The sequence below is a fragment of the Nyctereutes procyonoides genome, unplaced genomic scaffold (assembly GCF_905146905.1).
Source record: "Nyctereutes procyonoides isolate TBG_1078 unplaced genomic scaffold, NYPRO_anot_genome, whole genome shotgun sequence".
NCBI lineage: Eukaryota > Metazoa > Chordata > Mammalia > Carnivora > Canidae > Nyctereutes > Nyctereutes procyonoides.
Genome location: NW_026575034.1, coordinates 17,968,319 through 17,992,460, shown reverse-complemented (window position 1 = coordinate 17,992,460; position 24,142 = coordinate 17,968,319). Strand labels below are relative to the sequence as shown.

The 24,142-nt window shown below is 37.5% G+C and overlaps 1 protein-coding gene, 1 non-coding gene and 1 pseudogene across 2 annotated transcripts in view; 2 read left to right on the top strand and 1 right to left on the bottom strand.

Moving 5' to 3' along the window:
• The window catches only part of IPO7 (importin 7), a 58,198-nt gene extending 41,052 nt beyond the window's left edge, over positions 1-17,146 (top strand). Inside the window, exons 14-25 of the mRNA XM_055317782.1 lie at positions 318-483; positions 666-826; positions 3,020-3,148; positions 4,868-4,934; positions 5,018-5,143; positions 5,571-5,668; positions 8,279-8,374; positions 9,068-9,288; positions 9,375-9,580; positions 10,879-11,085; positions 13,394-13,510; positions 14,126-17,146. Coding sequence (XP_055173757.1) covers positions 318-483; positions 666-826; positions 3,020-3,148; positions 4,868-4,934; positions 5,018-5,143; positions 5,571-5,668; positions 8,279-8,374; positions 9,068-9,288; positions 9,375-9,580; positions 10,879-11,085; positions 13,394-13,510; positions 14,126-14,223 — 1,692 coding nt within the window. The 3' untranslated portion in view covers positions 14,224-17,146. The remainder of the gene's footprint in view (positions 1-317; positions 484-665; positions 827-3,019; positions 3,149-4,867; positions 4,935-5,017; positions 5,144-5,570; positions 5,669-8,278; positions 8,375-9,067; positions 9,289-9,374; positions 9,581-10,878; positions 11,086-13,393; positions 13,511-14,125) is intronic.
• Positions 50-234, top strand: LOC129505179 (small nucleolar RNA SNORA23). The gene has a single exon (XR_008663485.1). It is a non-coding gene; the product is annotated as a small nucleolar RNA SNORA23 (small nucleolar RNA).
• Positions 5,679-8,270, bottom strand: LOC129504742 (dCTP pyrophosphatase 1-like; annotated as a pseudogene).
• Positions 17,147-24,142: the final 6,996 nt, after the last annotated feature.

The following is a 24,142-nucleotide window of genomic DNA, read 5'->3' as shown; positions in this document are numbered from 1 at the left end:
TGCCTTATTTGATTTTAGACTTCTGTTTCATGTAAATATTTATATGGCTGCTGTAATGTGTGCATGGTTTTCGTCTGTGTCTGATAGCAGTGTCTGCCTGTGTTTTGCATTCAGATCTTGCTATCCACACAAATGTCATGCAGCCAAAGAGTAAGTTGGGATCATAGTACTGGTCTAGTGTTGTCTCTCTGGACATAACCTGCCACTGACCAGCCTCCAAATTCCCATACACAGAACTTGTGAAATAGAGATACTGTAGCTTGCTACAATTTAATTTAGGATACCTATAGTAACTTACTGCATTTTTTTTAAAAAAGGCTTGCTGGGTCCTTCACTATTTTTGTGAAGTAAAGTTCAAAAGTGACCAGAACCTGCAAACGGCCTTAGAGCTGACACGACGATGTCTGATTGATGATAGGGAAATGCCTGTGAAGGTGGAAGCTGCCATTGCACTTCAAGTATTGATCAGCAATCAAGAAAAAGGTAAAGGATTTATATCTCAAAAATAGTGAGTGTTTTTACACACAACTGTATGAGGCATTATCCTAGAAACTTAACACATTGTCTTCCCCTTTATGTGAAAGTATCTATTTTTTATTGTTTGATATATAACAAGTTTTAAAGAGTTTTAGTTGTTTTGGCCAGATTTTTTTTTTCTCTTATAGCTAAAGAATATATTACACCATTCATCAGACCTGTAATGCAGGCTCTTCTTCATATTATAAGAGAAACAGAAAATGATGATCTTACCAATGTAATTCAGAAAATGATCTGCGAGTATAGTGAAGAAGTTACTCCTATTGCAGTAGAAATGACACAGCATTTGGTATGTTATTTGAACCAGTCATTTATTATCTTATAACAATTATTTTCACAGAGCTTACTGTATGTCAGGTACTGTTCAAAGCCTTTGATTGGTATTTAGTTCATATATTTAGCTCATGTAGTTCTCACACAATCCTATATGAAGAATAGTCATGTACTGAGAGAGAATGTGAACTATGGAGCTGGTATTCACACCTGAAGTATATGCCTCCACCACACACATTCTTAACTACTATCAGTGTTGATCATGACTGCTTTGTTTGTGTGGTTTCCATGAATATTTTGGACAAGATATAAAATAGAAAAGTAGAAAAATAAAAGATGAAGTAGAAATAATATTTGCAAATAGAGAGGTTTTTAAATTTAAAAAATTTTTATTAAAAAATTTTTTTAAGATTTCTTTTTTTAAAGATTTTCTTTATTTATTCACAAGAGACACACAGAGAGAGAGAGAGGCAGAGACATAGAAAGAGAAGCAGGCTCCATGCGGGAAGCCCAATGTGGAATTCTGTCCCGGAACTCTGGGATCATGTCCTGAACCAAAGGCAGATACTCAACCACTGAGCCACCCAGGTGTCCAAGACTTTAAGTAATGTCTGTACCCAGCATGAGACTTGAACTTAGAACCCTGAGATCAAGAATCACATGCCGTGCTGAGTCAGCCAGGTGCCCTAAATAGTTGTTTGTTTGTTTTTTTTTTTGTTTTTTGGTGGTTTTTTTTTTTTTTTTTTAATTTATTTATGATAGTCACAGAAAGAGAGAGAGAGAGAGGCAGAGACATAGGCAGAGGGAGAAGTAGGCTCCATGCACCGGGAGCCCGATATGGGATTCGATCCCGGGTCTCCAGGATCCCGCCCTGAGCCAAAGGCAGGCGCCAAACCGCTGCACCACCCAGGGATCCCTTGTTTTTTTTTTTTTTTTTTTTTTTTAAAGAGAGAGAGACCATAAGCAGGGCAGAGGGAGAGGGAGAGAGGATTTTAAGCAAGCTCCACACCCAGCATGCATGACCCTGAGCTCATGACCTGAGCTGAAATTAAGAGTTATTATGCTTAACTGAACCATTTTGGTGCCCTTAAATAATTGTGTTTGTTTTTTTTTTAAGATTTGTTTATTTATTTATTTATTTATGATAGAGAGAGAGAGAGAGAGAGGCAGAGATAGATACAGGAGGAGGGAGAAGCAGGCTCCATGCCAGAAGCCCGACGCAGGACTCGATCCTGGGCCTCTAGGATCGCACCCTGGATCAAAGGCAGGCGCCAAACCGCTGAGCCACCCAGGGATCCCTGTGGTTTTTTTTTTTTTTTTTTTTTAAGTAATTTATTTATTCATGAGAGACACAGGTAGAAGGAGAAGCCTCCCTGTGGGGACCCCGATGCAGGACTTGATCCCAGGACCCAGGGATCATACCCTGAGCCATAGGCAGATGCTCATCCACTATCCCCCGAGCCACTCAGACATCCCTAGTTAATTGTTTTTTTTTCTTTTTTTAATGCAATTCGTAAATAGTAGTTACTCAGTAGTTGTCCTTTGTTTATGGTACATTGCCCCATGTCCCCAACAATTACCACTCATAGTCCCTATATAGTGATTTGTGTGATGCAGTTTATATTCTTGCTGAATATTGAGGTTTCAAGAATCTAGCTCTTGATATTTGTTGTGGATTTAAGCAAAAAGCAAAGAGTTTTGTGAAAAACTGATTTTGAAGTAGGTAAGGATATTTGAATAACTGTAACAGCATTCATTAAATATGTATATTGCATTTATAATAAACTTATTATTATTATTCTATTCTCAGATATTTGAAAACAATTGAATTTTCTAACAAAAATCCTTGATTAATGTACCTGTATTTGGGCATTTTTAAATATTACTAAACATATTCATAATACTAAGCACTTTCTATGCCTTACCTCATTTAATCCTCACAGTATCTCTGTGATAAAGTTCTCAAATGATATGTCAGGAAACAGGTCGAGTAACTTAAGGTCACCTAGTGAGTGGTAGTACCTCTTGCTTATAGAGCCCAGATTTTTAATTACTATTAATCAGTTTGGTAACATTGGTTTTGCTGTCCCTGTGAGAACATTTCAAAAATAAAGTTTTATTTATTTATTTATTTTTCCAAAAATAAAGTTTTAGACCAAAATGTGTTTTTACTGTTTTAACAGCAAGCCTTATATTCTCTTGAATCTAGGCTATGACATTTAATCAGGTAATCCAGACTGGACCAGATGAAGAAGGAAGTGATGACAAAGCAGTTACTGCTATGGGAATCCTGAATACCATTGACACACTACTTAGTGTAGTTGAAGATCATAAAGAGGTAAAGTGATCCAATGTTCTAAGGTTTTGATCCAGGTAATGATCCAGGTCTTAGGGAATTTAAAGCCATTCTTCAACAACTGTTCTAGTGCTTTTTTTGGAAGGCTCTGGCTTATCTAATCCTTATTTTTAACATGTACCTTAATTTTGCTATCTTTTAACTAGTCCCCTTTTGTAAGGAGACTGTTGGGATCTTATAAATATTTTAGGTTGTTTAATATTAGAAGGAAAAGGAAGGAAGTATTTGTATTACCATATCCTTACCTCAAGTCTCAGGATTTTGGCTCCTTAGATTATCTATCCAGATCCAGTAGTGTGGTGATTCCTAGGAAAACCTTCCTGGCTTTCCTTTTTTTGTTTTTAAATAGGGAGAGGGCAGAAGGAGAGAGAGAATCTTATGCATATTCCACGCCTAGCACAGAGCCTGATGCAGGGTGCGATCTCTTAATTATGGTAAACTATACATAACAAAAAATTTACCGCCTTAACCATTTTCAAGTGTACAGTTCAGTAGTGTTGAGTATACATTATTATGCTTCCATTACTATTGTATTTCTAGTTTTCTTTTATAGTTGTCTTTCATAAACAAAACTATAATTGTTAATTTTTAAAAATGAAGTATAAGACATTCAGAAAAGGATAAAGGATAAAGAACAGAAAACTATAACCAATACCCTTTAACTACCACCTGAATTTATTGGATTTTAACATTTCATAGTATATCCTTTTGGCTTTATTTCCAGTAAGAAAACCAATTCAGATAGATGTAATTGAAGCCTTTGGGTTACTACTTCCTAATCCAGTTTCTTTATTTCTTTCCGTTAGAAGTAACTAGTGTCCTGAATTTGGTGTTTATAATTCCATTGCAAATTTTTATATTCATAGATGACGTTTTCAGATTATCTGCAAATTGCCTTTTGTTACAGGAGATTTTCAGTAAACTATATTCTGCAGTATAATTGGAGATAGAAGCCATGAGGAATTCTCTAGCTGCCTATGGTTAATAAATTAGTTGTTGCTATATTTGAAGAGTTAAAAATGTTTTAAATATATGTAATTGAAATGGATGTCCTGGTTCTATATCCAGTTAGTAAATTTTATCTCCTCTCCCCTCCCCACATTAAACATTCTAATGGCTTCCAGGGATTTGGGGTCCTTGGAAGATCATACTGGCAATTCAAGAGGAATTTGTATTTTTGGTCTTGGGTGTTGTGGTTCACTATATCTTAACAGTTATATAAATAGAGGTGATTAAGAATTAGTGGGAGTGGTAAGAATAATGCCTTCTTTCAAATAATTTTTCTGTAAGCCACTGACAGTGACTTTTCAATTACACTTGAGTTGAATTGATTTATATTTAAATATTTAAACACAAAAAGGTCTGTAATCTATCTGGAAAATGATGTGGCTCCTTTATTTTCATAATTATATTCTCTGGATGCTATTTCCTCTACTTTTCTTAGGTAAATTGTGCATGTGATTCCCTGTGTTTGTTTCATTGTAATGGTATCTCATTAAGTTGTAATGGTATTACATTAAGTTTCAATTCTACATTAACCCACAATTTGGGTTACTTTCAAAAAAAGACTTAAATAACAACAAAGACTTGATTTATGATGCTTACTTTATATTTCAATAAGCAGTGAGTTGGATTATGCATTATTCATTAATTCATTCACTAGTGTGCAGCAATTACATACAGTTTTCTCTTCTCTTTTAGATAACCCAGCAACTTGAAGGAATCTGCTTACAGGTCATTGGAACTGTTTTACAACAACATGTCTTAGGTATATACCCCTGATTGTGCTTAAAATTTCCTACTTTTCTGTATCAGCAAACATTGTCCTAACAACTCCATACTGTCTTTTAGAATTCTATGAAGAGATCTTCTCTTTAGCACATAGTTTGACATGTCAACAAGTGTCTCCGCAAATGTGGCAGTTGCTACCTCTGGTATTTGAGGTTTTTCAACAAGATGGATTTGATTACTTTACAGGTAAGTGAAGTCAGCATATTAATACTGAGAATTTCTCCCTGTTTTGATTCATTTTTAGTATATCACTTGAACATATGCTTTAGAACATTGTAAATGCTTCTTAGATATTTTCATTTGCAGTTAATACTCCAGGATAACATTGATTTCCATTATATATTTTGATTTAGTTATGCTTTTAGATTTGTTTCCTTTAACACATATTCTTACCCTCCTGTCCCTGTCAGTCTTTTTTGTACAATATAATAATATTCTGTATAATGTACATATATATACTGCTAGGGACCAAACAAATTCATATTTGCTTTCTTTTTCTAAGGAGGTATTTCAGAAACAGCATTTACATTAGTAAAGGTTTTAACTTTTAGTAATTTTCTGTTTTAATTAGTTTAACTCATTTTTAATATTTTTATGCTTTTCTTTAATGCAGATATGATGCCTCTGCTTCATAATTACGTAACAGTTGATACAGATACACTTCTGTCTGATACCAAGTATCTTGAAATGATATATAGTATGTGTAAGAAGGTAGGTCATTTTTAGTTAATATAATGATATGTCATGAGGCTGGTGCTGTAAAAAGTAAGTTGTGATGAGTGAAGATACGTGATATATTATGGTGAACATATTATATGGGTCTGACAGAACAAGGGCTTTTTTTTTTTAAGGATTTTATTTACTTTATTATTTTATTTTATTTTATTTTTTTATGATAGTCACAGAGAGAGAGAGACAGGCAGAGACATAGGCAGAGGGAGAAGCAGACTCCATGCACCAGGAGCCCGACGTGGGATTCGATCCCGGGTCTCCAGGATCGCGCCCTGGGCCAAAGGCAGGCGCTAAACCGCTGCGCCACCCAGGGATCCCGGATTTTATTTACTTTAGATAGCATAAACAGGGAAGGGGCAGAGGGAGAAGCAGACTCCCCACTGAGCAGGGAGCTCAACTCAGGGCTCGATCCCAGGACCCTGAGATCATGACTTGAGCTGAAGGTTAACCACTGAGCCACCCAGGCACCTCTGTGTGCCCTGACGTTAGCTGGAGTTATGTTTTTAATTTTTTTTAGAGTGCCTGGAGCTTACCTTACCATAGTTCTTTGCTAGGCTTTGAATCTAAAGAAGGAAGAATCGGGCAGCCTGGGTGTCTCAGCGGTTTAGCGCCACCTTCAGTCCGGGGCGTGATCCTGGAGATTCCCATGTCGGGCTCCCTGCATGGAGCCAGCTCCTCCCTCTGCCTGTGTCTCTGCCTTTCTCTCTCTGTGTCTCATGAGTGAATAAATAAAATCTTAAAAAAAAAAAAGAATCAACTTATTTGAGTGATATCGAAAGGATCAGGAACAAAGATTTTTATAAAGAAAATTCTTGGAGGATACAGATTATGGAGGCTCTACAGAAATTATGTAGTAAATTGTAAAAATATGTAGCAAGATTGTAAAAACCAGGAGTTTATTTAAAATGAAAGTCAAAAGTACTGTTCTATTTCTTGGAAAATCAGAAGTAAATGTATGTAGAATGTTACTTTTTTTTAAATAATGCTTTTCTTACACAAGAGATACGGGATATAATCATTGAATTCATTATTGTCAATTATATAGTTTATGTTTTTACTCTGGGAACAGTGATAATCTATACCATCTACTTTCCTTTTCCAGAAGTTACCCTTAACACTTAGAATTCTTTAGTCTAATTAGGTCAGTTCCATGTTTTTTATTTCTTGTTTAGGAATAGCATTTGCCATCAACAAGCTGCCTCTTCTAACTCCTCTCCCAATTCAGTGAGACTTTCTTATTTTATGAGACTTGTGTAGAGAAAGGTCTTTCCTAGAAATGTCCGTTGTTTTTTTTTTTTTTTTTTTTTTTGGTACTTCTTTACATACGAGCTAGATACCTTCCTAAGAAAAGTAGAGTGCTTTAGCTACCATGGTTGTATGAGAAGACAGTGGTTTTCAACATGTTGTAGTCCAGAATGGCCCTACAGCGGAAGTGATTTGATTATGTAGACCAAGATGTGTGATTGCTGAGATATAACCAGCCAGTAACTCCAAATTCTGACAGTTGCTTTGGATTATAGTCTTTACAATGAATATTGTAATCATTTATATATTTTTTTAAATTTTTTATTTATTTATGATAGTCACAGAGAGAGAGAGAGAGGCAGAGACACAGGCAGAGGAGAAGCAGGCTCCATGCACTAGGAGCCCGACATGGGATTCGATCCCGGGTCTCCAGGATCACGCCCCAGGCCAAAGGCAGGCACCAAACCGCTGGGCCACCCAGGGATCCCTGTAATCATTTATATTAATTAGAATATCTTAAAAACTCAAGGGACTATAGGTAGGGTACAGATATTCTGTGATTTAAAGGTTTGGTTGTTTTTGTTTTTGCTAACCAAAACTTTTATTGAGAGCAAAAATACCAGTAGACTGTCTACTGGAGGTTCTTGGGCCTCAGACCTTAGGAAGTAGGGCCCCTAAACCTGTGATCTGTTAGAAAAGGACTAGAACAAAGTTCCACAGCCAGGCCACTTTCTGTTTCTCAGATGCCATGCTGAGTTGCAGGTCCTGTGCCCAGGTTTCTAGGTTGAGGCCTGTCCTGTGGACTCACAGTCTCAAGGTTTACAGGCCCCACAGCTTGGTCTTCAGAGGTGGCCCCACGGGGAAGTCTATATTTGAGGGCAGAGCCACGGGACAGATATGCTGGGTAGCACCAGCAGTTGAGGTCCATCTTGGAGAGCACCATTTGGGGCGGGTCCACATGGCAGCGGGCTGCTAATGCTACCAGGTAGATGAGGACGTCACTAAGCTTCTCTTGAAGGGCTGCCCGTTCCCTGGGGGACTGGGCTTGGCCAGGCTCCTCATCAGGCTTCCACTGAAAGAACTCCGCCACTTCCCCCACCAAGGCCAGTAGGAGGTTCCGAGGCTAGTGCAATTGGTCCCAGTCTTGTTCAGCAGCAAACTCAGCAGGCAGGGGGCGGATGTCCTCGAGTGTGGACTCCGGGCTGAAGCTGAAGTGGCTGGCAGCAGCAGTACTGTCTCCCCCCGTGTCCCAACGCGCGCCCCCGTTCACCCGACATGCCACCCACCATGCACCAGCCGGGATGCATAGGACCCTCACTGCAGTTTTATATTTGTGTTGATCAGGTTCTTACAGGAGTTGCAGGAGAAGATGCAGAGTGTCATGCAGCAAAATTGTTAGAAGTCATCATTCTACAATGCAAAGGGCGTGGCATTGACCAGGTCAGTGGGGTTAACTATTAATGATTCCTATTTGAGACTTCGTAGAGAGAATCTTTACCTCCAGTTTACTTCTTTTGGGGCAGTTGCTGTGTATTTTGTGTTTTATTTATTATGACACTAGATAACATTTCTTAAATGTTTGTTTAAAATTTAACCAATATATAATGATCATATCTTTAATATGTATGAAAATATAACTGGCAAGTTTTATGGCTGTTATCATGCAAGGTAAGTTTTTTTATAGTAGGCTCTGAGAGTATTGTCTGCTACATTTATCACATTGCAGTAAGGTGGATTTGGTTCAATTTCCGTGGTTTCTTCTCCCCCCCCCCCCCCCGGTCAGTTTCAATAGGATTTTTTTCTTAGCTTTATTGACATAAATAAAATAAAATGTCATATAAGCATAAGGTGTACAACAGATGAATTGATACAGATGTATTTGTGTTATGAAGTGATTATTACAGTAAGATTAATCATTAAGAATATTGTGAATCCAGTTGGCTATCCTGGTGAGGATCTAATAGCTTAGTGAATACTTGTCTTCTCTAACGTTAGGTTTTTCAGTGAGTGCCTAGGCCAACACTAAAAACTATTGGTCATCTAATAGAAAAAGAGATTAGTTGAGGTAATAGGTTACTATGGTTAGACTGCTATTACTTAAGGTTTTGGAATATTTTGCTGTCTTCTTTATAGTGCATTCCCTTATTTGTGGAAGCAGCTTTAGAGAGACTGACAAGAGAGGTGAAGACAAGTGAACTTCGGACAATGTGCCTGCAAGTTGCCATTGCAGCTTTGTACTATAATCCACACCTACTTCTCAACACCTTAGAAAATCTTCGCTTCCCTAATAATGTTGAACCAGTTACAAATCATTTTATTACACAATGGCTTAATGATGTTGATTGTTTCTTGGGGTAAGTGACATATTGGATCTTTTTTTATTTAACTTTGTGAGATACTCTACTTATTAAAAATATATATACTTTATTTTATTTTTTAGACTTCATGACAGAAAGATGTGTGTTCTGGGCCTTTGTGCTCTTATTGATATGGAACAAATACCACAAGTTTTAAATCAAGTTTCTGGACAGATTTTGCCAGCTTTTATCCTTTTATTTAATGGATTAAAAAGAGCATATGCCTGCCATGCAGAACATGAGAATGACAGCGATGATGATGATGAAGCTGAAGATGATGATGAAACTGGTAAGGGATTTGTGGTGGAGGAAGCCACACTTATTACCTGGTTAGAAACATCAGTAGACTTATTTTTTTTTTTAACCCTTCTCCTGAAGAAATGAGGGATCATAGCCAAATGCTTTCATTATTTATTCATAAAACGACTGCCTTATCGGGCACCCCAGGTGGCTCAGCGGTTTAGTGTCGCCTGCAGCCCCAGGTGTGATCCTGGAGACCCTGGATCCAGTCCCACGTCGGGCATTCTGCATGGTGCCTGCTTCTCCCTCTGCCTGTGTCTCTGCCTCTCTCTCTGTGTGTGTCTCTATGAATAAATAAATAAATCTTTAAAAAATAAATAAATTGGTTGTTTTATTAAAAAAATAAAATTTGATTAGGTGGCTAATACAAATGGACACTACAGACTACAAGAGCATAAATTGATAGAATGTTGGTTAAGAGAAATTATAATAGTTTCAGAATAAGATAGTTATTGCTGTTTTTGTCTTTTATCATTCACTGACCTAGCTGGCCTTTAAAAAAATAACAACTCAGAAAGGTGTTCTAAGGACGTAACATAAACTATATTATTTTACTATTGGTGTTTGGTTTGGTATATACCATAAGGCCCAGAGCCCAAGTGCTGAATTTCATCTTATGTAATTCTTTTTCAAACCTCTGTCTGGTATTAAGAATTGTGGTTGAGTTTCTTGAATTTTTATGAGAATGTTTTATTCTGATTATTGCTAAATATTTATTTAAATATTTATTTGTTTATTTGAGAGAGAGAGAGAGAGAAAGAAGGGCAGAGGGAGAGGCAGAGAGAATTTCAAGAAGCCTGGGTGCTGAGCACAGAGCCTGACGTAGCGTTTGATCTCATGACCCCAGAACAGGACTGGAGTCAGATGCTTAACCAGCTGTCCCAACCAGGTGCCCCATTGAATATTTAAACATTAATTCTGGGGATCCCTGGGTGGCGCAAAGGTTTGGCGCCTGCCTTTGGCCCAGGGCGCGATCCTGGAGACCCGGGATCGAGTCCCACATCGGGCTCCCTGCATGGAGCCTGCTTCTCCCTCTGCCTGTGTCTCTGCCTCTCTCTCTCTCTCTCTCTCTCTCTCTCTCTCTCTCTCTCTGTGACTATCATAAATAATAATAATAATAATAATAATAAAAATAATAAAAATATTAAAAAAATAAAATAAACATCAATTCTTAGAATTTGAATTTATTCATTTGTGATTTGTAATTTACTAACTGTGTTCATTGTCAGTTTGTTCAGTAACAGAATACCTCAGTGTTAACAAATGCACCTATTTATGACTTGGCAGAGGAACTGGGGAGTGATGAAGATGATATTGATGAAGATGGGCAAGAATATTTGGAGATTTTGGCTAAACAAGCAGGTGAGGATGGAGATGATGAAGATTGGGAAGAAGATGATGCTGAGGAGACTGCTCTAGAAGGCTATTCCACAATCATTGATGATGAAGATAACCCTGTTGATGAGTATCAGATATTTAAAGCTATATTTCAAAGTAAGTCAACTTGTTATATGTAATTCAGACAGCTCTATATGATCCATTTCCCTGAACCTATCTGTTCTTATTTGTGTCTGTCACTTAAGGGATTTTAGGTATATCAAACCCAAACTAGACTATGGTTTAAGGACTAGTAGCTAGTATCTGAAGTTACTGCGATTGCCATAGGGTTTCAGAGTATTTCCTCGTTTTATTATTTTACTGTTATTTAGATGTGCATGTAATAGGAAGATACTATATTTCAAAATTTATGCAATGACAGTTCCTCTTTCCCACTTCTGATTTCTGCCCTTTCAGCTTTCTCTAGAAATACCCACTTTTATTATCTGTTACTTGTTTTTGTATCTTTTTTCCCTCTGGCCAAAACCGTAGTTAACTTTCTGAGAATTTGAGCATTTTAAACATCAGTTATCTTGGAATTCCTTTTCTTTTTTCCTGTAACACATTGTATGTGGCTATACCATCCATTGCTTGGACTTCACCAAATAAAACATCTGTGTTCTAGGGGCGCCTGGGTGGCTCAGTGGTTGGACGTCTGCCTTTGGCTAGGGCATGCTCCCGGGATCTGGTATTGAATCCCACATTGGGCTCCTTGCGTGGGGCCTGCTTCTCCTTCTGCCTGTGTCTCTACCTCTCTCTCTCTCATGAATAAATAAATAAAATCTATAAAAAATCTGTGTTCTATCCAGCTTAAGAAATTAAAATTGGCACTATATTTGAAATACCCTTTCCCCCACAGAGTGCTATCATTCCTGTATATTATAAGAACTTTGATGTTGAATGAGTTCTCTGATAACCAGGCATTAGTCTTCCAAACCCATGACAAAGCAGTTATGCAAGGTTACAGAAATACAACAGATTGGTTTCTGAGCTACATGTCGGGCAGCAAGAATTGAATGAGGTGCCAAGAATTATAGACTTGTTTTTGTCCATGATTTTGTATTTTATAGACTTAAATAGGGCAGCCCAGGTAGCTCAGTGGTTTAGCGCCATCTTCAGCCCAGGATGTGATCCTGGAGACCCGGGATTGAGTCCCACGACAGGCTCTCTGAATGAGCCTGCTGCTCTCTCTGCTTGTGTCTGCCTCTCTCTCTCTCTCTCTCTCTCTCTCTCTCTCTCTCTCTCTCTCTCTCTCTCGTGTGGTGTGTGTGGTGTGTGTGTCATGAATAAATAAATAAAATCTTAAAAAAAGAAATATAGACTTAAATATATGTTAATCCCAAAAGGATGGTTTATAGTAGAGGACCAGTGCATAGTAAATGCAATAAAGTAGAAATAGAAAATCATGTGATTAGTTGTCCGATTTCCCCCACCCCCAAAATATTTGGCATCTGATAAATGAAGAAATTGGTTTTCATTCTTGGAATTACTATGTTAAAAACTTCTTTTGTGGGAATCTTTATAGAGAATTTTTTTCTCCCTCTCAAACTCACTCAGTATACACCTACCCCTTTGAATAGCTACTTAATTGAAACAGGGAAATACGTGGTCAGACTTGGTACCCTTAACTGTCTTTTTATCTAGTGCATGTTTTTGTAAAACACTGAGATTTTAATTTTTTTTTTTAAGATTTTACTTATTCATGACACAGAGAGAGGCAGAGACATGAAAGGGAGAAGCAGGCTCCCCATAGGGAGCCCGATGCAGGGCTTGATCCTGATCCCAGGACTCTGGGATCACGCCCTGAGCAGAAGGCAGATGCTCAACCGCTGAGCCACCCAGGCATCCCAAAACACTGAAATAATACCTGGTCTTGTCACGTACTGGGAAAATTTGTTGTCCATTTATCACAGATTGGATTTGACCATTAATTTAGGCTATAACATAAAACATGAGCATTTTAAAGTTTTCCTACTTTATTACTTAAGTATATAAGAACTGTTTTCAGCTCTGATTTTTAAGTATTTATTTGTTTGAGAGAGAGTGATGGAGAGATATCATGAGTGGGAGGAGGGGCAGAGGGAGAGGGAGAAGCAGATTCCCCACTGAGCAGGAAGCCAGATGCAGGGCTCCAGGATCATGACCTGAGGTGAAGGCAGACACTTAACCGAAAGAGCCATCTTGGCACCCCTCAGCTCTGATTTATTTGCTAGAGATATGAAGTATGAGAGTGACTAGAGTTTTTGCAGCATAAAGCTAAGCGAGAATTTTTCCTCCCTATATCTTTCACAAATAAGTTAATCTAAATTATTATTGGGGAAATATAAAATAGATCAGAATTTAAGTACTAGAGCTGAAGTAGAAGGAACACAATAGAAAGGCCTCTCGTATTATTACTCATTTTTCCCTTGTTTTCTTTTGATAGCTATACAAAATCGTAATCCTGTGTGGTATCAGGCTTTGACTCATGGTCTTAATGAAGAACAAAGAAAACAGTTACAGGATATAGCAACTCTGGCTGATCAAAGAAGAGCAGCTCATGGTATGTCAGTGGACCACAACCTCTCTTGAATGCAATTTATGAGTTGATACAGCTTTAAAATTTTATATTAATGTTTTAAAATTATATAAAAGCTACAGTTGTTACAGGTGATAGGAATTCAGAAGGAATGAAATGAAGAAATGAATTGTTTTTTGCCAAGTTGACTGATTTTAAGTTTAGTCCTAATAATTTTCTATAGGTCTTATTAGACTAACTTAATTTTCAAAGAAGTATCCTCCTTACAAAAAGCACAGCTCTCTAAGGTGTGGATTTGCCTGCACTAGATTTATTAGCTGTTACTCCCTTTGAAGACTGACTCCTGATTCAGTATTTGACTTAGGTGTATTTAAAGATTTTTTATTTTAACATCAGAAAGTGAAAGTTGGCCAAAAGTCTCCAGCATACAACAGAGAGACAGAGAGTTTATCTTCTCTCTGTAATGTACCTCTCCTCCTCTCTTACTCCTATACAAGAGAAGGAAGGAGAGGACATCTTTGGAACTTTGGCTAATACCAGTGGGTTAAGCTTTTGTAAATGTCTATCAATTCCTTCTCTTCTTCAAAGTAGTAAGATGATTAAATACCCTATTAAACTTTCACTTACTTGTTTTTTTAGAATCCAAAATGATTGAGAAGCATGGAGGATACAAATTCAGTGCTCCGGTTGTGCCAAGTTCTTTCAATTTTGGAGGCCCGGCACCAGGGATGAATTGAGTTATCACTTTCTTTCCTGCTGTGTGATTGTAGTGAAGAGCTTGTGTTCCTCCTAGTAGCGGTTCCAGAACTGGTTCATGTTATCTACTCTAAACTAATTGATCAATAGATGGACAGAAAAACCCAGGCGGTGGGACCTGATCATGCAACTTGGCACTGAAAAAGAAACCAGAGGGATTTCGGGGGGGAGGGCGGTAATTTGGGGGTGGTATTTTCTTTATTTTTTGAAGAAAGTAAGATTCTGACTGAAAGTTCAAGTGACACTGTGGAAATCTGAAACGAGGGGATGTCATGAAGGCAGCTTTTCTTTTTCTGAGGAAAAAATAGGCATGGGCTACAGGACTATTTAAAATGTCTCATTTACAGTATAAGCTCAAAGGTAGATGTAATTTTTACACCTATGAGTATTTGTCCGATTTCTGTCTCTTCTTCACCATTGGGTATCTATTCTTTATATGTAAATAAGATAAGGTAATCAATAGCCTTATTCAATCTTCATCATTTTCATTCATCAAAGATTGTTCCTATGTAGATTATTGGACATTTATTGTAGCACTACATAACTGATTAAAAAAAATCTGTAAATGAATTAGCACTTTCATATTGAAACAAGCCTGCTAGCCTATGTATAAAATAGCAAAATGTTTGCTGTTTATAAAAAGAAGGGATGTAATGGGGTGGGGGGCAGGGGTAATTTCAAGTTATTAATTTAAAAATGAACTAGCAATTTTGTACCTGGTGACTTTGTGGTGCACTCACCTCTGATAGTGACTTGAATTCGGTATGTTAAAAGGGGTTAGTGATATTTCATTGCTGCTAAAAAATGACAACTCCCTCTGTGTCCTGTTTTCTTAAAGCTCTCAGTGTACAAGTGGAGACTTGGATACAAGACCTTACTGTATCAAATAAGAAAGGTGATATTTGAAGCATGTAAATTGGATATAAAGTTCTACTCTTAAAGAGTTGATCAAAGAGTATGGCTAAACAACTATATATGCAATCTATTAAAAGAACTTAATTCGGCTATTATGTCTTGATTTGATTGCAGTTTTTTCCTAATTATAAAACTTTTTCTTCATTGGCCTGTTTTTATCCTGTACCTAGAAAGAGTGCAGAATGCACACTTTTAAAATTTAACACCTGCCCATATCCCCGTCTTCCTATCCCCTCTTGTTGATTGTGGTATCTGATCTTAAATAGCTAGGCTGAAGGCACACGGTTCCCTCCAAAAACCACTATTGATACCACTGCAAAAACAAGCCAGCAACAAAGACAATGTGGAGAGGTTGGCTTGCTTCCTTCTCTCCTAACTGCATGTTGAAAAATAAGCCTTTATTGATCTTAAACATCTGTCAGATGAGTCATACATTGGGTTATTTTTTTATATACATGTATACACACAATATTTCAAATTGAAAGCAACATCTCAATGGATTCAAAGCTATTAAATGCTGTTGTCTATAACAGACTAGGAAATTTATAACTGTAAAAATGAAACAAATGCACATATTGATATTTAAAATGCATAATGAAGAAAACCCATTGGTGTTGTGTTTTTCTTGTATGCCAATAATTAAGCCACTACTGTTGGCACTGTTTGGTTTTCTACTTTAACACTGAAGGAGTGAAAGTATTTCCTATATTTATGAATTTACTATGAAAATCTTGGCAAAAAAAGAAAAAAACAAAAAAAAAATGTCTGTCTAAAATGTGTGGGTGAAAACTGTTAATCAAGTGTGTTTCTACTTTTTTTCCCCCCAAGTTGGACACCATCTGTATACCCTAGGTTGCTTAAGGGGATTTCACTATTATATAAAATCAATAAAATTAAAACGGAGTAGTTGTATATATGCAACATTGTGTACAGAGGGGATATATTGAATAGTATTAAACATTTTTGTCTTCCTTTACCTTTTATCCCTTAATATCTAGTCTACTTTTTTAAATTTCAGACTTCAGTACTCTTTGAATTGATAATTCCAATTTTCACATTGTTATTGGAAAACCATATCTAATAAAGGTTTTAGTTATTCCCATGAACAGTATGAAAATTCTCATTTCCTGAGCTTTTATTCCAAGAAAATGTATTGGTATATCTCTGAGAATAAGTTTTTTTGTCTCCTCTGTCATACAATCCAAACTAATCTCCATTTATAGATTTTAATTGAAAAAAGATTTTAATTGAAATTAAAGACCTTAAAATTAAATTATATTTACTATTAAATAGTATTCATGTTAGTTTCTAAAGTATCAAATATATATCATTTATTTACAGTATTTCCTTAAATTTAACATCAAATTATAGTTTTTATAGATTATGTACCTTGATATTTGTCAGTGCTTCTGGATAAGGTTGTAGGACTTTGGATAAGAGTGTTTACAGACTTGTAATTGGTTGTGTGTAGATATTATTTAACATAAAGTCTTTCCCACAGTTTCACTAACCTGTAACTTATTTTTTAATTTATAGAAGTTCTGATTTTGTTTGGGTTTCAATTTTTGTTTTGTCTAATGGCTGACAGTGTAGAATCTTCACTTCTTGGTAAACTTAAGCCATCTATTTTTTTTTAATGTATTCATTTATCATTATTAAAGGAAGTTAATCTGTTTCTCTCCAGGTAATAAGATAATTACTAAGCTACATACCTTATCAAGATAGTGACTGCTGTGCTCACCCCTGGAAGAGACCAGAGTGTAGAGCAGGGGTGGCCAAACCACAGCCATGATTGTATGCTTCTTTTCAGCCCTAGATGTAGGCCCTGAAGCAAGCATGAAGAAAAAGTCATTAGGAACTGTGTTAATATGACTAAACCATGTCTTTGGGAAGATCTAACACAATGCCTTAATCATAGTAGGCATTCCATAAGTGTTTGTAAAATGAATGACCTAAAATTACATTAAAACATCCATTACAAAAATGTCAGTTCTGTTTTATATAATTTAAATTTTGGTGAAGATTATCTGTGACTTTTTTTTTTCTTTTTCTTTTTAGCATTCCTGAATTCTGTTTTACCCTTGATGAGATTGGCCACTCTTGCTATAGCACTTTGGTGAATATGGTTCTTCTTACAAAGGGAAACTAGATGGCCAGCTAGAAATCTAGGATTTTATTAATATGCAAGGAGAAAGTATCTTTTTTATAACTTTTTTTGTGAGGCAATACCCTCCCCTTCTAGGTTTTTAAAAGCATAAGTGATACGTCGTATGTGTCTGGATTCTGCTTTCATGTATAGGTTGAAATTTGTCAGTTATACTCAATATTTGGATCCTATATTTAAATGCTTCCTGTCTGAGTCTTAAGATTTCTTTTAAAATCCTTTAATAAACTCAAACTAGAAATACAAGGAACTCCTCAGCCTGAAAAAAGGCATGAATAAAAACCTAAAGCTAATTAATGGACATAATGATGAGAAATTAAAATCTTACCCCTACAATCAAGAACCAGACTTGAAGCAAGTTCCTTGTTGCCAGTTTTATTCAGCATTGTACATAAGGCTGTAGCCAGGGCAATTAGGCAGGAAGAAGAAATAAAAGACTTCCAGATTAGAAAGGAAGAGGGGAAACTATTTGCAGATGACATGATCTTGTATAAAGCTTATAGGAATCCCTACACAAAAAGACCTACTGACTTCATTATGGTTGCAAAACACAAGATTAATATAAAAAATCAGTTGTATTTCTATACAACAGTGAAATTAAATCCCATTTATATCCCCATAAAAAAATTTAGCAAAACTGAAAAACCCACTGTTGAAAACTGGAAACATTAACATTGAGAGAAGACCTAAATAAATGGGAAGGTGTCCTACATTCGTGAATTAGAAGATAGTATCGTAAAGATGGCAGACCTCTCCAAATTGATCTATAGATTCTGTGTAATCCCTATAAAAACAACTTTTTTTTTTTTGAGGAAATGAGAAACAATTTGGATATGCAAGGGACTCAAACTAGCCAAAACAAGCTTGAAAGCAAACATGATTTTGTAATCGTGACAGTGATACTGTGTAAGGATAGACATTTTATGCTAACTGATGGAATAAAATTGAGAGTCCAGAAATCCATAAGTTTATGGTCAATTGATTTTTGACAATGATGCCAAGACCATTCAGTATTAGAATAATCTTTTCAACCAGTGGTTCTGAGACAGCTGGGTATCTATACTCAAACCACACAAAAAATTAACTCAAAGTGGTTCAAAGATTTAAATAGAAGATCTCAAACTCCAGGGCAGCAGCCTAGGTGGCTCAGCAGTTTAGTGCCACCTTCAGCCCAGGGCCTAATCCTGGAAACCTGGGATGGAGTCCCACGTCAGGCTCCCCATGTGGAGCCTGCTTCTCCTTCTGCCTGTGTCTCTGCCTCTCTCAGTGTGTCTCTCATGAATTAAAAAAAAAGTCTCAAACTCCAAAAAAAAAATTTTTTTTAAGGATTTTATTCATGAGAGGCAGAGACCTAGGCAGAGGGAGAAGCAGATTCCCTGCAATGAGCCCGATGTGGGACTTGATCCTGGACTTGAGAATCACACCCTGAGCCAAAGGCAAATGCTCAACCGCTGAGCCACCCAGGCGTCCCTTAAACTCCCAGAACTGTTAAAAAATATTGACATAAAAAAAATTGACATAAATCTTGGACTATAAATTAGGCAACAGTTGTTGGATCTAACGCCAAAACACAAGCAACAAAAGATTAAACAGGTGATTTGAACTTCATCAAAATTTTAAATTGCTTCATTTTTCTTAAGAATTTTTTATTCATGAGAGACACAGAGGAGGCAGATACATAGGCAGAGGTAGAGGCAGGCTCCCCTCAGGAGCCTCAACCCCAGGATCACACCCTGAGCCAAAAAAGCTTAACCGCCGAGCCATCCAGGTGTCCCTTTAAACTGCTTCAAAGGACACTTTACCAGCAAGTGAAAAGACAACCCAGAGATTATGAGAAAATATCTGCAAATCCTGAGTATATAGAGGACTCTTAGAACAAAGACACCAATTTAAAAAGGATTCGGGGTGCCTGGCTGGCTCAGTAGAGCAGGTGACAGTTTTTGGGTCATGAGTTCAAGCCCCATGTTGGGTGTAGAGCCTACTGGGAAATTTCTCCAAAGATAGATGGCCAATATCAGGAAAAGATGTTGAACATCACTAGTCAGTAGGGAAATCACAAGGAAATATTTTACACCTACTAACATGTCTTAAGATGAACATTACAAGTTTGGTGAGGATGTGGAGAAATTGAAACCCTCATAAACTGCTGATAAAATGAAAATGCTTGGGATCCCTGGGTGGCGCAGCGGTTTGACGCCTGCCTTTGGCCCAGGGCGCGATCCTGGAGACCCGGGATTGAATCCCACATCGGGCTCCCAGTGCATGGAGCCTGCTTCTCCCTCTGCCTATGTCTCTGCCTCTCTCTCTCTCTCTGTGACTATCATAAAAAAATAAAAAATAATAAAAATTAAAAAAAAATGAAAATGCTTATAGAAAAGTTTGGCAGTTCCTAGAAGACTGAAAATAGTGTAATCCAGAAATTCTACTAGATACACATAACCAAAAGAAATGAAACGTCTGCACAAAAACATGCACAATTGTTCATAGTAGCATTATAGCCAAAAGGTAGAAGAAACAACCCAAATAACCATTAATTGGTGGGTGGATAAAATGTATAGCCGTACAGTCCATTGGATATTAGGCAATAAAAAGTAATAAAGTACTGTTAAATGTTAAAATGTGGATGAGCCTTGTGGCACCTGGGTGGCTCAGTGGTTGAGCATCTGCTTTTGCCTTTGGTCATGATCCTGGAGTCCTGGGATCAAGTCCTATATTGTGCTTCCCATGTGGAGCCTCCTTCCTCTGCCTATGTCTTTGTCTCTCATGAACAAATAAAATCTTAAAAGTGAATGAGCCTTGAAATTGTCAAAGAAGTCAGACAAAACTTTCTATTCATACGTAACATCTAGAATTAAGTTCAGAGACAAAGTGGTGGTGTTGGGTGGAGAAGGAATGAAGAATTCCTGCTAATGGGTGGTACAGGATTTCTTCTGGGGATGATGTTTTAGGTTAGATAGTGGTGATGGTTTGTACAGCCATTTGAATATTCTAAAAGCTATTAAAGTAAACACAAAAATGGTGAATTTTATATGAATCTCAATTTTCAGTTTGTTAAGTCTCAAATTTGGTTAAAGTTCTCTAAAGATAACATGAAATGTTTCTAAATTTAAAAGTTTTATTCATAAAAAAAGTTTTATTCATGATTATTTAGTTGTAAGTAGTCTAGTGATTGGGAGGAAATAGTTTGAGATTGTATCTCCCCATATTTCGTTTTGCTACTAGTTCATTTGTTTATTGTTAAGTAACTCTAGGCCCAACATGGGTTTTGAACACATTACCCCAAGATCAAGACTCACATACTCCACCAACTGAGCCAGCCAGATGCCCTGTTCATATTTTAAATCCATCACCCTATCAAACAGCCCTATTAGCTGTAGTTGGTGCCAAAGTTTTGGGGGATGGTCCTTAAAATTCTTGTTTTCCTGTAAATGTGGCTCCTCTGTTGTATCTTTTAATAGAACACATAGTATTAGGAATTTAAGACAGCCAAACTTTTTTTTTTCTCAGAATTACAACACTGGGTGTTTTTCTATAGAATAGTACCAATCTGAGCAGCCTGGGTGGCTCACCAGTTTAGCGCCACCTTCAGCCCAGGGCCTGATCCTGGAGACCCAGAATCGAGTCCCAAGTTGGGCTCCGTGTGGAGCCTGCTTCTCCCTCTTTTGGCTCAGGTCATGATCTCAAACTCCTGAGATTGAGCCTCCTGTCAGGCTCCACACTCATTGGGGAATTGTCTTGGAATTCTCTCCCTCTCCATGTGCCCCTCCCTCAGGCTTGTGTATGCACGCTCATTCACTCTCAAAAATAAATCTTTAGGGGCAGCCTGGGTGGCTCAGCGGTTTAGTGCCGCCTTCAGCCCAGAGCCTGATCCTGGAGACCGGGAATCGAGTCCCACGTCAGGCTCCCTGCGTGGAGCCTGCTTCTCTCTCCTCTCTGCCTCTGTCTCTCACGAATAAATAAAATCTTTAACAACAAAAAAATAATATAATAAATCTTACAAAAAATTGCCATTTTGTCTCAAGATTGTTTACCAGGGGTGCCAGGTGGCTCAGTCAGTTGAGCATCTGACTCTTGGTTTTGACTCAAGGTCATGATTTCAGGCCCTAATATCAAGCCCTGAATCAGGTTCAAACCAGGTTCTGCATGGAATTCTGCTTATTCCTCCCCCTCCCCTACCCCTGCTTGTGTGTGCACTCACTCTCTAAAATCAAATCTTAAAAAATTTAAAAAGGTTATTCTCCCAGAAAAGTAAAATCATGTTAAAATCTGTGGTTCCATTCTTGGACTACTCACTACTTACTCTGCTGAAATGCTGCAGATTTACTATGCATATTAATGAAACTGGTTTTCCTTCTGTAATGCTCTAAAGTGTAATTAGAAACCAAAATGATAGCTAGAATGTTGTCAAGGTAGCCAGTGTCAGAGACACTTGGAATCTTAAGGGGCTTTTTTTTTAATTCAAGGCTTTATTATTTTTTTATAATAAATTTATTTTTTATTGGTGTTCAATTTACCAACATACAGAATAACACCCAGTGCTCATCCCGTCAAGTGCCCCCCTCAGTGCCCGTCACCCATTCACCCCCACCCCCCACCCTCCTCCCCTTCCACCACCCCTAGTTCGTTTCCCAGAGTTAGGAGTCTTTATGTTCTTTTTTTTTTTTTTTTAATAAATTACTTTTTATTGGTGTTCAATTTACCAACATACAGAATAACACCCAGTGCTCATCCCGTCAAGTGTCCCCCTCCGTGCCCGTCACCCATTCACCCCCACCCCCCGCCCTCCTCCCCTTCCACCACCCCTAGTTCATTTCCCAGAGTTAGAAGTCTTTATGTTCTGTCTCCCTTTCTGATATTTCCCACACATTTCTTCTCCCTTCTCTTAAGGGGCTTTAGAAGATTTATAATATTTTATACATTGAGAGTATATTTTCCTTTTAGTTTGCAACTAAAATAAACATACATTAACCACAACAGGTAAACTTTGAAGCTATTGGAGTGATTTTATTCAAATGTGGAGTTAACAAATTGGTCGAAGGATATAGTAAAAAAAAAAGAAAAACTGCATTCATATTGGCATTATTATAAGTTTAGTTTTTGAAGTACAGGAACTCATACAATTAGCCACGAACAATATTACCAGTTGTAGGATACCTAGGCTGTCATCAGCATATATACCAAGAACTGATATTGGGATGTTTAAATAGCCTAGTCATATACTGCCTAAAGTATGTTCTAATTGAACCTTGATTAGTGTGGAAGCTGAATGAAGTTAACCTAATGAGTTTATTACAAACAAGGACTTAACTCTGGGTCCCTGAGCTCTATGGAACTTCAAGCTTTTTCTTTTTTAAAATATTTACTAGGGATCCCTGGGTGGCTCAGCAATTTAGTGCCTGCCTTCGGCCCAGGGTGTAATCCTGGAGTCTGGAATAGAGTCCTGCGTCGGGCTCCCTGCAGCCTGCTTATCCCTCGGCTTGTGTCTCTGCCTCTCTCTTTGTCTCTCATGAATAAATAAAATCTTTAAAAATAATAATGTTTATTAGAGTGTAAGCATGAGAGGAGAGAGCAGAGGGAGAAATTTTTTTTTTAAGATTTTATTTATTTATTCATGAGAGACAGACACAGGCAGAGGGAGAATCAGGCTCCATGCAGGGAGCTCGACATGGGACTCGATTCCAGGTCTCCAGGATCACACCTCAGGCTGCAGGTGGCGTTAAGCGGCTGCACCACCGGGGCCGCCTGGGAGAGAGAATCTTGAGCAGACTCCCTGCTGAACAGAGCCCAAGGTGGGACTGGATCTCAGGGCCCTGAGATCATGACCAAAACTGAAACCAAGATTGGAAGCTTAACCAACTAAGCCACCCAGGTGCTCTAGAACTTCAAACCTGTAGTACATCTCTCATAGCTTTCATCTGAATCTCAAAGGAATTATCAAGGTGCTTAAGAACCACTGCTGTATACCATTAAAGTGAGAATTAAGAGACAGGCTAACATTTAACTTAATGGAGAACAAGCTACTAGTTTGGTTTTAAATTGTTTAGTTTGGTTGAGCGTCTGCCTTCAGCTCAGGGCATGATCCCGGGTCCGGAGATTGGGTCCCACATTGGGCTCCCCATAGGAACCTGGTTCTCCCTTTGCCTGTGTCTCTTGTAAATAAGTAAACTCTAAAAAAAATAATAATAATTCTTTAGTGTTAAAAAATATTTACAAATTCACGATGAAAACATTCAAATTACCGAACTAAGTGACCTAAAACATCTTCTCCCAGAAACAATGTTGTGTCTTTTTCCTGAGCATATAGTGGTCGTGTCATTGTACAAATATGCCAAAATGATCCATTCTCTACAAAGTGTTGTTACCGAAAGAATGTTAAAAAACATATGATGGGAGCAGTTTTTAAAGCATTTGTTTAGAAATGTTAGCCTACTTAGAAAATTGAGGAAATGGGCCAGCTTTATTTAAGAGCCTGGACTAGCACTGATTGAAAGGATTTTCAACAAGCCATTTGTTTGACAAAATGTACTAAGATATGAGACAGGGAGTGATTTGGGGAAAATCTGAAGATTATGAATGGCCCTGAAGAACTATGTACACTTGAACTCCGTTCAACAGTCTGGTAAATACTGTTAACACGAAGTTTCACTACCTGTGACAAAATCAGAATTAAGGTTTCTCTCTGAATCATTAGACTTAAAGCACCCTATCCACTACCACTCAGTTTTTACAACCACTCAGAAGATTCTAGGAATACAAAGATATCTTGTAATTGCATCCTATAACTACAAGGGGATTTTAAAATTGAGATTTTGTACTCAATC